The sequence below is a fragment of the Vigna angularis genome, chromosome 7 (assembly GCF_016808095.1).
Source record: "Vigna angularis cultivar LongXiaoDou No.4 chromosome 7, ASM1680809v1, whole genome shotgun sequence".
Taxonomy (NCBI): domain Eukaryota; kingdom Viridiplantae; phylum Streptophyta; class Magnoliopsida; order Fabales; family Fabaceae; genus Vigna; species Vigna angularis.
Window position 1 is genome coordinate 33,380,050 of NC_068976.1, and position 14,728 is coordinate 33,394,777.

Below are 14,728 nucleotides of genomic sequence, written 5' to 3' on the forward strand. Positions count from 1 at the left end.
GAAAATAAGTCATACGTAATTATGATTAGAATATATTCTTTCATTGAATAAGTTTTGTAGTGCTCGGTCATAGACCAGGTGCTCGGTCTCATTTGTGTTCGGCATTAAACAAAGTGTTCGGTCTAGTTGGTAGTGTTTGATTTAAACTCTTAGGTTTCAAATAACCAACTTTCTTCATCTTCCATTATGTTTAATTATATGTGTTATATATTATTATACATTTCCCTTGAATTCTGTCTAGTAAAGACCTTTCGGTCAGAGTTGTTGCGTATCCTTTAGTCTTTCCTTACTATTGTTATAAGTGATAGGCTTATAACTAGTCTTGTCTCGTATGGACCGTTCGGTCCTATTATTTGGATAAGTGAAAGACCGTTCGGTCTTACACTAAGTGTTCGGTTATAATAATCTAAGCAATATTCTCTCGTTCGGTTTTGTTTCTAAGATGGGATATTATTTTCTGGAATTGGTATGACTATGTTGATGATTAATCATGATGAATGAGGAATTTAATGTGAAGTGTGATGACTTTAAAGTATGATGTAAATTGAATGGTATGGATATGAAAGAGTATTACAGGGAAGAATATCTCAGGATTTGTTATGGAATGGTAAAGTATGAATGTGATCATGCGGTGGCGTTTATCCTGATATTCTATGATTACTCATTCTCAAGTAGAGAGGAGTAAATCATGTGTGAGAATGGCAGGAGGTCCTAGTCCATAAAATTAAGATGGGCGATGTAAGAACGGACTAACCTCGGGTGGCAGGTGATGAGACATTCCAGCTACTACATCACCCGGGTGCAAAAACGTCGTAGCTACACATAATTCATACAGTCCGGACAGTTAGAGTCAATGTGGTCGTTCATTGCATGCTTTAATGTGTGATTGGTGGATTGATTGAATTATGGAATTATATCAGATTGATATGAATTATATGTTGTATTGAATTAATTAAATTACATAAGCTTACCCTATTTCTTGTCTTGTCTGTTTTGTCCTTCCTGTTGTCGTTTTCTGTTGCAATGATTATCCTGTAGATGTGGAGGACCCCATTACAAGTCTACATGCCCTCAGCTGAGCAACTCCAAGTTTTGTGTTCGGTGCAACAAGAATGGGCATTGGGAGAAAGAATGCAACTTGGGAAGAGGAGCAGCGATGAGGCCGCCGAATGCTGGGAGGTTTCAACAGAGGGGTGGTGGTCGAGCACAAGTGGTTGGTCGGGTATATGCTATAACTGGGGCTGAAGCAGCAAGCTCAGGTAAACTCATCACCAGCTCTTGCCTGTTATATGGATTGCCATGTTGTGTGTTGTTTGACTCGGGGGCAACACATTCCTTTATCTCAAAGGCATGTGTTGAGAAGTTGGGGTTGTTGGTGAGTGATATGCAGTTTGATCTGGTGGTGTCAACCCCAGCAGCTGGTGAGGTTAGGACTTTTATTGTATGTATTAGATGTCCGATTAAGGTGGAAGGGTGTAGATTCAAAGTAAACCTTATATGCTTACCTCTACAAGGCTTAGAGGTAATTTTAGGAATAAATTGGTTAGCTACCAATCACATTCTCATAGATTGTGGCGAGAAGAAGTTAATATTTCCTAATGAAGAAGAAGAATTGTCCTTGACAGTAGGCCAGTTAAGGATAGATATAATGGAGGGTGCTAGCTGTTTTCTGGTAATGTCGCACGTAGACGTAGTACCAGAGGAGTTGGCATATGACCGTTCGGTCAGTGGAAAGCAAAATGGAGACCGATCGGTTGTGAACGAATTTATGGATGTTTTTTCCTGAAGAGATTCCAAGATTACCCCCTCCGAGAGAAGTGGAATTCTCTATTGACCTGGTGTTTGGAGCTAGACCAGTCTCTATTGCACCATACCGAATGGCTCCAGCAGAACTAACTGAGCTCAAAAAGCAGATTGAAGATTATTTTACAAATCCTATTTCAAAATGTGTTTCATATATTCCAAAAAACTTGTTATAAAATTCTATTTTGGGAATATTCTTCCAAAGTAGAAATACTAGAAAGCTTGTTCTAAAATGTTTCAAATTAGGTAATTTGGGAAATCACTTTTGAAAAAAGGTAATGTATGGTATACAGTATGGACCGAATGGTTTACACTCCGCACCGTTCGGTCCATCCACTCAGGGTCGTTCGGTCCATCCTTTACATCAATGTTGGGCCATAATTGCGCCAGCGTTTAAGTTATTATTGTTGGACCAAAGGTCTAGCAAGACGGTAAAATAACCAAACATATCTGATTAAAGATATTGATAAGTCGTTTATGAGTAACTAACCAAATCTCTAGGTAAGTTTGTTGTTATTTGGTCTATGAAACACTTATAAATACAATGACAGGGCCAAAAGCCAAGTACGTTCCACTTACGTCCGACTCACTCTACAGGACTTAAATATTCAACTGTGATAACCAGTTCATTAAACCGCTTCTAACTTGAGCATCGGAGCTCCTTTTGCAGGTACCTCCCCCTCTGGTATAGAGTGCAACCGATCGGAGCAGGTGACAACCGAGTGGAGTAGGCGACTGTCGAATGGAGTAGTCGACAAGCGAGCGGTCCAAATGATCCAGGTGTTCGAACGCAAGTAGAACACGTCAGAAAGGAGATCTAGGTGTTCAGAATCAGGAAGAACGTGTCAGAAAGGTTAATCTCTCGGTCCTGCACAAATCTCTACCGAAACATTTTGGCGCCCACCGTGGGGCCGAGAGCAAGCAGAAGAAACCCAATGGTGACCACAAGAAATATGTCGAAGGAACAAAGCACTAGAGAGCATATAAGAAAGATGCAGGCATAGATGAAAGCGTAGGTGCAAGCACAATTGTTGGAGATGCAACGGAAGCACATAGAGGAGATTGTGGAACTAGGGGCCGAATGAGGTTGTCATGAGCAATCCGCCCAGCATTCGGTGTTGACAGCCAATCGGAATCACGACCGCGAGAATGGCAATGAAGCAAGTCATAATCACACCAACCCAAACGGTCGTGGAAGAAGGGAGCCAACGCCCTTGCAAACCGTTTGGCCTACCAATTTACTTCCATTCAAGACGCCCATCATGCAGACTCCTATGACAGAAAAAACTCCTTCGACATTAGAGAAGTATGATGGCTCGACTCACCCGGATGATCATCTTAGGATCTTCACCAACGCAATGATGTTCTATACGGACAGTGATCTGGGCATATGAAGAGCCTTCTCGTTATCACTCAAGGAGGAGGCACTGAAATGGTACAACACTCTTCCCCCAAACACAATGAATTGTTTCACTACTATGGAAACTCTCTTTAGAAGACAATACGCATCTAACCGAAGACAGGAGATAACACCGGAGGAATTGGTAAATACCAAACAAGAGAAGGAGGAAACTTTGAAGACCTTTATGGAAAGGTATAATGAAGTCGCACGACGAGTTAAAGATGTTAATCACACTTTTATCATCAACAACTTACCTTCATGCTGAGGCCAGGATATTTTGCTGAAAAATTATAAGGGCGACCACAAAAAACTATGGATGAACTTCAGGAAAGAGTAGATAAGATTATTCGTATTGAGGACATGAGGAGCTTAAGGAAGAAACAACAGCAGAAAGCTTCTACAGGCAGTAACAAGAAAGATAAGGTTCCTCGTTCGAAGGATTTTTCCCAAACGCCTAGGTTTACTCACTATATAGCTCTCAATGCGCCAAGAGCAAAAATTCTTAATGAAACCCTTAGTGGTGACCTCCTCTTGGTCAAAAACGCTATTACACCTAGAAACACGGATGAAAGGAAGCATTGCCAATATCATCAGAATTTGGGATATACTACTCAAGAGTGTGTAACACTAAAAGATGACCTCGAGAAGCTTATCTAGGAGGGTCATCTCCGTAAATATGTGAAGCAACAGAAAGAACAAGTCAGAAGTCCGTCAAGAAAAAGGTCTCCACGGAGAAGTCTCGAACGGTCAGATATAAAAGAGGAACGAAGACACAGGCGAAGTCGCAGCCGTAGTCATAGCCCTGACCGCTCAGTTCAGGGGCATATCAACCAGAAAATATAATAAAAAGTCCTTCACAACACGTGGAATGCGACTCATCTCAAGTTTACTTTAGTTGAATTTTGATATCATGTTTTGTTTCGATTAAATTCTTTTGACATGACTTACGTACTTATAATAAAAGTTCTCAACGAACTATCACTCTCGTAAATAAAACCCGGGGACGCTAGCCAAAAAACTCCTGGTCCAAACCGAGCAGTGATAAAAGTTCTCAACGAACTATCACTCTTGTAAACAAAACCCAGGGACGTTATCCTAAAAACTCCTGGTCCAAACCGAGCGGTGATAAAAGTTCTCAACGAATTGTCACTCTCGCAAACAAAATCCAGGGACGTTATCCGAAAAACTCTTGGTCCAAAACGAGCGGTGAGGAACATTCTCCTTGAACTCTCACTCTCGTCCATATACCCAAGCGGTGAGGAACATTCTCCATGAACTCTCACTCTCGTCCATATACCCAAGCGGTGAGGAACGCACTTTGACGCTCATTAATCAAATAACAAGTTGTTTCGCTTGATCGGCTGTTCGATTTTACAGTGCCCCTTCTCAACATGGGAAAAAGTTCTAAAAAGAACTCCAGTTAGTCGCCTCTCGACCTAGAATATGTCGTTCGGACTAGAACAACCTCCCCAATACAACGAGAAAGATATCTCTCAGGCTCATATAAGTCCTATAGTTAACGTTAGCTAAAGCCGAACGGTTAACTCGGACTTGGGGGCCATATGTATGGTATACAGTATGGACTGAACGGTTCACACTCAGCACCGTTCGGTCCATCCACTCAAGGTCGCTCGGTCCATCCTCTACATCAATGTTGGGCCATAATTCGGCCAACGTTTAAAATAACCAAAGATATCTGATTAAAGATATTGATAAGCCGTTTATGAGTAACTAACCGAATCTCCAAGTAAGTTTGTTGTTATTTGGTTTATGAAATACTTATAAATACAATGAGAGGGCCAAAAGCCAAGTACGTTTCACTTATGTCCAACTCACACTCTACAAGACACAAATATTCAATTGTGATAAACAGTTCATTAAACCGCTCCTAACTTGAGCGTCGGAGTGCCTTTTGCAGGTACCTCTCCCTCCGGTCAAGAGTGCAATCAATCGGAGCAGGTAACAACCGAGTGGAGTAGGCGACGGTCAAACGGATCAGTCGACAAGCGAGCGGTTCAGACGATCCATGCGTTCGAACACAAGGAGAACATGTCAGAAAGAAGATCCAGGTGTTCGGAATCAGGAAGAACGTGTCGAAAAGGTTAATCTCTCGGTCCTGCACAAATCCCTACCGAAACAGGTAAAATGATATTTTTTTTCAAAATTATGGGGTGCAATAAAAAGTTTTAGGGTGTAGGAAATAAAACTCCTAAATTAATCCAAATAAAATTGATCAGTTTTACATAAAAAGGTCGATACTTCCTATCTTCCTCTTTTTCTTCTTACACCCCATAAGTTATAATATCCCCGTTTCACCTTTTAATAAAAAAAAATAGAAATCCTAAAACTCTAATTTCATATTCCCTTTCCTTTCTTTCCACAGCTAATTATCCTGCATCTTCTTTCCTCTTGCTTCATTTTCTTCTTTTTACCCAAAATTGTGCAGGATTAATGGTGAAATCCTCACTTGAAGTGTGATGGGAGGCGAAAGGTTGAAAGAAAAAAGAAAGTTGAAGTTGCTTGTGTTATATACAAAAGAAAAAGAAAATTCAGAACATAGTTTTATATATATTCCTGAATAGTAATTTAGAAGGTATTTTTGGATTTTAAAATATAAAAAGTTCGGATGAAATACCTTCTGAAAAACTTGTTTTTGTAACTTATTTTTTATACTTCATAATAATTGTTTTAAAAAATATTTTTTAAACAATCATTTTGAAATATAAAAAAATGTCATGATATGCATTTCGGAAGACATTTTCTAGAAAATATCTTATGAAACACTTATTCTAGATTTTTTTGTTATATTCCAAATTTGAAAATACTTTATGGAACAATGATTCTGTAATATAAAATAAATTATATTATAAAATGGATGTTCCGAAAATAATTTATAGATTTTAAAATACCTTCCAAAAAATCTATTTCCGAAAGTTTTTTTTTTTTAAATAATCCAAACAACTTCTTCCTCACGGTTATTTTTTTCGAAATTTCTTTTCTCCTTCAATCTTTCACCTCCCATCACATATAGAGTGGTGGAATTTGGAAAAAATAAGAAAATAAAACAAAAAGAAGAAGGTCCAGATTATTTTGCTGCGCAAGGAAGGAAAGAAAATGTGAAATTAAGATTTTTAATATTTTTAATAAAGGGTAGAATGAGAATATACAACTTATGGGATGCAGGAAGAGAAAAAGTGAGGTGCAGAAAGTAACAGCCGAACATAAAACTACGGGATTTGAAAAAACTAGATTGTTCGTTTAAAGTTTGAGGGTTACTCTCTACACCACCCCACTTTGCTCCATGCACCATCACATTTTTTTAAAATTTCAAAACTATTCTTTATATTTTAAAATATCCTACACTCCACCTCTTTTTTTCAACGGATGTCAATATTCGTTGAAGAAAAAATTCTTCCACAGACGTGCCACATCCATTGTCTTTTTCTGTTTTCTAGTTTTTAGTTTTTTTATTTTTTTTGTTTTAAATTAATATATAAATATTATTTAATTATTTTAAAATTATTACTTAATTATTTATAAATTAATTTTATTTTATTTAATAAAATAATTATTATTAATATTATTTAAATAATAATTAAAAAATTTATTATAAATATATTAAAACGGATGTGCTACATATGTGGCGACATCCGTTTGCTTTTTTTGTTTTTTAGTTTAATATTTTTTTTTGTTTTAAATTAATATATAAATATAATGTAATTATTTTAAAATTATTACTTAATTATTTATAAATTAATTTTATTTTATTTAATAAAATAATTATTACTAATTTTAATTTATGTATTATTATTTAAATAATAATTAATTTTTTTTTATAAATATATTAAAACGGATGTGACACATCTGTTGTCTTTTTTTTGCTTTTTAGTTTATTTTTTTAATTTTTTATATTTTAAATTAATATATAAATATTATTTAATTTTTTAAAAATTATTATTTAATTATTTATAAATTTATTTTATTTTATTTAATAAAATAATTATTATTATTTTAATTTATATATTATTATTTAAATAATAAATAAAAAACTTTTTAAAAATCTATTAAACGGATGTGACACATCTGTTAACGGATGTGGCCACATCTGTTGAAGTTTTTTTTTTTTTTAAATAGAAATAATAAACTAAAATATAAAATATATAAATGGATGTTACGGATGTTAACATCCGTTGAAGGTGAAACGAATGTTGACATCCATTTTATAGAAGGGCAAATAAGATATGAGAAGGTGTATGGAGCGGTTAGTGGTGGTGGAGGGAACAACTCTCTTAAAGTTTTGATAGCTTAATGCAGTGGATATTCTCCTAAACTTGTTGAATGAATTAAATTTTGAAACACAAGTAAGTATAAAAAGGTAATAAGAAAAGGTAATAAGAAAACACCTGTTGATTACCATGTAGTTTAAGAATAAAATCTTTTACGATCATAGAAACTACACTAACTAAATCATTACAAATAAAATTTCATATGCATAATTTGAAAAAAAGTAATAATTTATATGTAGACAGAAACAAATTTCTTAAAGTAGTTTACTTAAATAGTTTGTTTTTCAAAATAACAAGAGAAAAAATTATCATCAAACCATTGTTTATCAAATTACCATAAAAGGGAATTAGAATCCTCAATTCAGGAAGGAAGTTTATAGCATAGTCTAAACAGTTGCTTGAAAATTTCAATGCCTAAATATATATATATATATATATATATATATATATATATATATATATATATATATATATATTTATCTAGTATCGGTGGAGGTATAATAATTTAGACAAGTGAATGTAGTCTATAAAATAATTCAGTTTTAAGCAGTTTCAAACATGGTTTTATTCATACCATTCAGTTTGATTCTAACAAAGCGCATTTGTAGTTCAATAAAGCCTTTTATTGTTTTAAATCTATTTATTTTGTCCAACCCTATTTTGCTACACACAAAGTTATGATTAGAGAATACTTAGGGTAAAGACAAGACAAAAATCACCAACTTGGGCAAAGATGCTAGTAAAAACGTTCATATCAATGAGATAGTTGCACAAAGAAATGACATTCATCATAGTGATGCAAATTCGTGGCTCCAACTATAGTCATTGTAAAGAAGTATATATTGAGGTGAGATTTGCATTATCTAGAATCTAATGAATGTATGGGGCAACAACCCCGAATGTTCAAAATTTTGCTCACCAAGCCTTCAGCACTAGAAGCACAATGGTGAAAAGAATTGAGTACATGAATTTCTTATAAGCAGCTAGTAGATAAGGGATGTGCTGAAAGGCTTCATACTTCTTCAACCTATAATGAAAATTTGTCATCAATCAAATGTGTAATCTCAATATTGAACAAATATAGTTGCTCTTAAAGGAGGGTCAGAATAACCTGAGGGAGGCTCATTAACTCAAAAACAGCTTTCTTAGGAGTAAGTTCATTATCAATAATACGAGCAACCGCTGTCAAGACTGGCATCTTTACATTATATTTCTGTGCCAAAGCAATCACAGCTCCGGCTGTGGAGACACCTTCTGCTACCTGCAGAATAAGGATAAACATTTTAGAAACTATGCCCCATGCTAGAAATTTTGGAATGATCAGATGCTCTTGGAAACTTCTTAGATACCTGACTCATGGAACTGAGTATGTTCTCAAGCTTCTCACCTGATCCAAGCCGCACACCAACTGTTCTGTTTCTTGAAAGATTCACGAAACATGTAAGCATTATGTCTCCAGTTCCTGACAGACCAGTTATTGTGGTAGGTTTCGCACCCATCTTCAAGAGATAATTTGAGGGAAGAGAAACAAGATAGGCAGAAAGCACCATCAGTTTTGTTGGGATATTAGAAATTCTAGTTACTTAGAATATATGAATGTAAACCTTATCGTAAAAACCGATTTTATAAAATTAAATCAAGTTTAAAGTATACATTTTAAGATGATATCAAAATCTATTCTAGCAAGGTTTGTTTGGCTTGTATATCACCTCCTATTGGACACCAAAAAATATCTAGTCACGTATTCAAAATATTCAATCCTTGATATAAAGGGATGGATTGGAAATATTTCATTATAAGTTAAGTTCAGCCCACTTACAGGAAGAAAATGTGCATGTGTACCCCAATGTAGGTGTCTACTATTATGTATTTAAGTAATATATATATATATATATATATATATATATATATATATATATATATATACACACACATATATATATATGTATATATATATATATATATATATATATATATATATATATATATATATATATATATCATCATAACCAAGATCTCAATTGAAATGTCCATAAACCATCAGAACTCTATTCTCCGTACAGTGTGAGCCATTATATGCATCATTTACTCTCTGCCTTCAGCAAATTAGACATTGCATAAAGTGTTGATCTTACTGTTAGTCAGAGTGATCTTACTGTTAGTCAGAGTGTTGATGGTAGACAGTCATTTAAGAGGAAAGCAATTTAGTCCTCCATGGAATGATTACCCCGAACAGAAAAAGGGAAGAGGACAGTTTCTACCATGTGCAAAGAATTCTAAGAACTGACTTAATAGAGGTCAACTACCTTTGTTGCTAGCCACCGTATCTCCGAACAACCTTGCGAGACAAGAGCAGCCATTGAGTTATTACCAAGATTCATACCTTCTACTATCCCAGCTGCTATTGCAAGCACATTCTTGAGTGCACCTGCTATTTCAACTCCTGTAACATCACTGGAGTTATCAGAGATTACAAGCTGAACTTTTGCACCAATATACCATACATAATACAAACAGAAGGTAGGACATAATAATAGGATGGGAGAAAGTGTATACTAAAGAGAAAGACAAACTAGTTCAGAAGGGTGAACAGAAATCCAGACAGAAATGAAAGCAAACCATTTACATATTCAATTTCATCTATGAATCAAGTGAAGGTCATCTACCTTGATGTGCTGATTCTTAAATGACTTGAAGATAGTAGCTGCTGAACTGTATTTGCCAATTTTTTGTCTTTTGATGCCACCACCATTGCTGTTATTAGACAATGAAACCATAAGACAAATTTGACTGACTTTCATCATAGATACAATCAAAGAAACAAAATGTGCGCACACTTATAACAACATCATTGTTACCTGTTGGTAGATTGTCCATCAATTCCAGAGCAAAAGAAGGCCCTGATAGTGCAACAAAAGGTTGGCGAGGATTTCGTAGTGCTTGTGGAATAATTTGAGCCATCATCCTCAGTGTATTCAGCTCTAGGCCTTTACTCAGAGAAATGAATGGCAAGCCTGGATCAACATACTCTGCAACACTCTCGAGAAAAGATGCACTGAACTGCAAAAGAAGAAACAAAGAATTAGACAGTCATGTCTTTTACAAATGTCAAAACCTAATAGTCAGCATACGTTTTGCATTTGACAGGAAAGGTTCAAACTTAATGAAACATCATACTACCATTAACGACTAATATGAATAAGCTTATCCAGAAATTCTCATAAGGCAAGAAAACAAAAAAATAAAATCAATATTTTCTCGTAAGTTAAAATCAAATTATGCACTTCGTCTTTTAAGAAAATCTCTTCCTCTAGCTTTTAAAAAAATTACAAAAATACATTGATTTTAACTTCAGAAAAAACAATAAAAGTTTGATTATTTTTTCCATTTTCGTCTTCTACATGTATTTATGTTGAATTCTATTCAAACCGTTATGTCATTGATTTTAACTAATGAATAAACATTTGATTCATTTTGTTTTATATTTTCTTTTATGGAGAGAAGTTTACCCAAAGACCTACATACGTTCTATACTAATACGCAATGATGGCAAAGTAAAAAATAACCAACAAATTGAAATGACCTGAACAGGTACAGCATGGAGGCAGTAATCAGCACCAAGCAAAGCAGATTTGGCATCGGTCGTGGCAACTACATTTTCTGGAAGCCTATGATCTGGAAAGTACTTACTGCCCAACAAAAGAATACAAAAAACAGTCACATAAGAGAGATACATACAGATAACATAATTAGATTACCACAACTCACAAGTTATCCTGTACTTGTGCAGACTATGAGCACAGACAAAAAAAGGTTACCAATTACAATGGTTCTCATTGATAGACAAGCAAACTTGAGGGTCCCGAACCAGCATATTCACCTCTAACTCAGCCTTTCTGTTTGCTACATGTGCAGCCATTGCCGTCCCAAACGACCCCCCTCCGAGCACAACCACCTTTTCTCACCCAAAAAACAAACCTCTCAGCACCACTACCACAGAACACACCAACACGAAACTCGCAAACACTATATCACGTTACCAACATTCAGACATACAATCACAGGAAGAGAGTAAAAGGTTTGTTATATTTTCTTTTAGCTTAATTAAGTTTTAAACACATCATAAATTTAATTATTTCTAATTAGCTTGTTGTTTGATTATACCGTCAAGAAGAAAAATGACAAAAATTTTACTTTGGTCTTGGCTGTCTCAAATTCACTGACCAATTCATTTTTCTGTCACTAATGCTGTTAAACTCTCATATGACCAACAAATTAAAGAAGATTAGAGAGGGAATTAGTGAGTTGATTCAACGAATTAGACACGAGAAGATGGAAATAATGACTATGTCATGTCTTGTTTAGTAAAATCAATCGAAATAGTTAGTTACATGAAAATAAAATAAAAAATATTTTGATTAATGAATAGAAAATAACCAAGACAGTAAAAGCTTAGCTTTTACTTTATTATTAATTTAATCATTTTCAATACTCACAACTATAATCAACTATGCTCCAAAGGAGCTAGTCAATTGTCCGAAGTATTCGATCAGATATAACATGACATCTAGTCGTTCACAAAATCTTAAACAGTATTTGAACACAATGAAGCGATAAGCCAAAAATGTGACAGTTTCTTCTATTTGATCCAATCATAATTTGAAATAAATTGCAACCTTATTGGTGCGTTGGAGGATGTCAGTGTTGGCCTTGGAGCGCCAAGAGCGGGACCAACGGAGTATTTTCTCCCAGGCGACCCGAACAATTCTCCGGCGGTCACGGTTCGGGTCGGGTTGAGGATCGGAAGCTGGGTCCGGGTCTTGAGGAGGAGAAGCATTTGCCACGCAAGAATGAGGGTGCGTATTGCGAAGTGTAAGAAGAGTGGGTTTAGAGGGAAAAGTGTGAAACTTGGGAGGGAAATTAGTGTTGTGAGGCTTTGAAGAAAACAATGAAGTTGCCAACGGCGCTTCCAACACTGCCGCCATTGTTAAAGCTTCACTTCACACTTAGAGAGTTTGTGTAAGATAAAATGCCACGCTTATTATATCCCTTTTCATTTCCCAAAGGATAGGATCATAAAATAAAATAAATATAAAATACTTCATTTTTTTTAGAATAAATTCTTCTAGTAGTTAAGTAACCAAGAATGCCTACTTTTATATCTATTTAATATTAAATTTAATATAAGCCTTAAATTTAGATTTATTAAAATAAAAAAAATAAGGCTTAATAGCCTCTTTTGTCCTTAGTTTTGCTCGCTTATGTCAATTAAGTCTTTGGTTTAAAAATAGCGTCTAGTTGATCCTTAATTAGAAAATTTTGTGTCAACGTCATCCCTTCCGTTAAAAAACACTAACGATGTTAATAGATTGATGATATAGCAACATATAGTGCTTACGTAGCATTATTCCTTCGAGGGGTCACAGTAAGTGGCTCATTTTGTAATTATTATAATTATTTTAAAAGTTATGAAATTAAGTTTATTATGTAAAAAAATTAGATTTAAAACATATAAATTAGGAATAGGTAGTTTAAAAATAGTGAGACTCGGTTATTTTAATATTAAATGAATTATTACCATTTCTAGAAACTACTTTTCTAGAGTTTTCTACCTTCTCTCTAAGAAGTCATCTCTTTGTCGATCAGGAGGTGCACAGATGATCTCGACGACGAGGTCTACATTTCTAGCCGATAAATTCTCGAAATAGAGTAAGTAAGTTTCAATTCCTTTTTCCTCTCTCGCTCCTAATCTATTTTTAGAAGAAAGAATGGTCATTACATGTGTGGTCATGCTTCTTCTAGTCATTCTTGGTTAATCAAGAGTTTTAAAGACTATATCCGCTTCCAATTTGGTGTTTCGTAGGTTCGTCTAGAGATTTCTTGTGTTTCAAGCAATCGATGGAACATTCTTTGAGTTGGGCTGTTTGTTGTGAGGTAAGGAAAGCCATTACATATTGTTATTGTTATGCTATGTTTTCTTTCTTTATTTATATTCTGAATATTAAGTTATTAACAAGTGAATCGTAATAAGGTCTGTGGTTCCTGAGCACATGGGTTGTGCAAGTGATACGTATAGCTTTTCCAAATTTGATTGGAAAAGAAACAGAGGTTTTCATGGACATGTAATTACTTGAAATCTGTTGTTAAGACAAAATTCTATTTTATTAAGAAGAAATAGTTGTGATGAAATGAAACTCTTATGTGAGAAGCTACCGGGTAAAGTAGAAATTAGATTGTATCACTTTTGTGGATTTTAAATTGTTTTAGGAATCACGGAGACAATCCATCACACTTGCCATGAATGGGTTTTATTGAATAATGACAACAAGTTTTGTTGAATAATGACAAAAATTAGAGATATATGGATGAATCCAAGTATCCTTATCCTAATTAATTACTAAAATGCTTAACACTATACATATGTACATATATGATTATGAAATTTGATTCCTTTCCGCCAGCTTTAAAATGAGCATGAAAAAATAGTGAACTTCAGATTGTTTATAGTCTGATTTATATTTCAATCAAACATTTAGCTCATTCTATTAATCTATTTTATTTTGGATGTTTACCTCTTTCATTTTTCATAGAAATCATTTTGTTTGATAGTAATCAAGATTAAGGTTGCGTTGTTAAAATTCCACTCATTGGGATATATTGATTATTAGGCATTTAGTGTATTTTCAATTACTGTTTAGCTTTTTTGTTTGTTTTTGTGATACTATACTATTTGATTAATTAATATTTTCCGAATAAATAAAATACCTAATATAAGATAGATCTTGCCACTTACCTATTATCTATAGAAAGAATTAAAGTGAAGTTAAATCTTATACTTGTTTCACTTTGTAGATATTTGATGACAAGTCACCAATGGAGCAACATATCATTAAGATGTTCAAGAACAGATGATTAGATGTATTCAATATTACATGTTGAGTTTAGGAAAATTTTTATGTGTAAATAGTAGATATTATATGTTAAGTACCAATGTTAGGTAAATATATTTAGGAACTTTGTTAGGTAAATATTACACTGAGTTTAAAAAATATTTTAATGTTTTAATAATAGAAACAATATTCGTTATTCATTATTTGGACTGTATTATATTATTGAATTTTATGCAAGTTTGGATATGGATAGTAACACATACAAATCAAGTATTTAAAAAAAAAATTTATACTAGTTAAACCTTAAAAATGTATAAGAAATCTCACTTTTTACAATCTGTTCTAAC

At 34.1% G+C, this 14,728-nt stretch overlaps 2 protein-coding genes across 3 annotated transcripts; one reads left to right on the plus strand and one right to left on the minus strand.

Annotated features, from left to right (window-relative positions):
* The first annotated feature begins 553 nt into the window (after positions 1-553).
* LOC108336822 (uncharacterized) lies at positions 554-1,786 on the plus strand. Its single transcript, XM_017573271.1, has 2 exons — positions 554-612; positions 1,039-1,786. The coding sequence occupies exons 1-2, from the start codon at positions 554-556 to the stop codon at positions 1,784-1,786; spliced, it is 807 nt and encodes a 268-aa protein (XP_017428760.1).
* A 6,439-nt stretch (positions 1,787-8,225) lies between these two features.
* LOC108337468 (glycerol-3-phosphate dehydrogenase [NAD(+)] 2, chloroplastic) lies at positions 8,226-12,515 on the minus strand. Of its 2 annotated transcripts, none has more exons than XR_008250342.1 (9): positions 12,168-12,515; positions 11,310-11,446; positions 11,075-11,180; positions 10,350-10,551; positions 10,158-10,245; positions 9,798-9,945; positions 8,879-8,990; positions 8,603-8,752; positions 8,226-8,518 (listed from the first exon to the last, which is right to left on the minus strand). XR_008250342.1 is itself a non-coding variant. In XM_017574001.2 (9 exons), the coding sequence occupies exons 1-9, from the start codon at positions 12,474-12,476 to the stop codon at positions 8,504-8,506; spliced, it is 1,305 nt and encodes a 434-aa protein (XP_017429490.1). In that variant the 5' UTR covers positions 12,477-12,514; the 3' UTR covers positions 8,226-8,503. The 2 variants fall into 2 exon arrangements, 1 of the variants encoding a protein (XP_017429490.1); XM_017574001.2 differs by having other exon boundaries at positions 8,841-8,990; positions 12,168-12,514.
* Positions 12,516-14,728: the final 2,213 nt, after the last annotated feature.

Bases quoted from the DNA above. Each gene is read 5' to 3' on its own strand.
- LOC108336822 (XM_017573271.1), top strand. From the start codon at position 554: ATGGATATGAAAGAGTATTACAGGGAAGAATATCTCAGGATTTGTTAT. The intron at 613-1,038 runs GTATGAATGTGA...ATTATCCTGTAG, and splicing joins ATTTGTTATGGAATGGTAAA to ATGTGGAGGACCCCATTACA.
- LOC108337468 (XM_017574001.2), bottom strand. From the start codon at position 12,476: ATGGCGGCAGTGTTGGAAGCGCCGTTGGCAACTTCATTGTTTTCTTCA. The intron at 11,181-11,309 runs GTAACCTTTTTT...TTTGTTGGGCAG, and splicing joins AATGAGAACCATTGTAATTG to TAAGTACTTTCCAGATCATA. The intron at 10,246-10,349 runs GTAACAATGATG...GTCTAATAACAG, and splicing joins GATGGACAATCTACCAACAG to CAATGGTGGTGGCATCAAAA.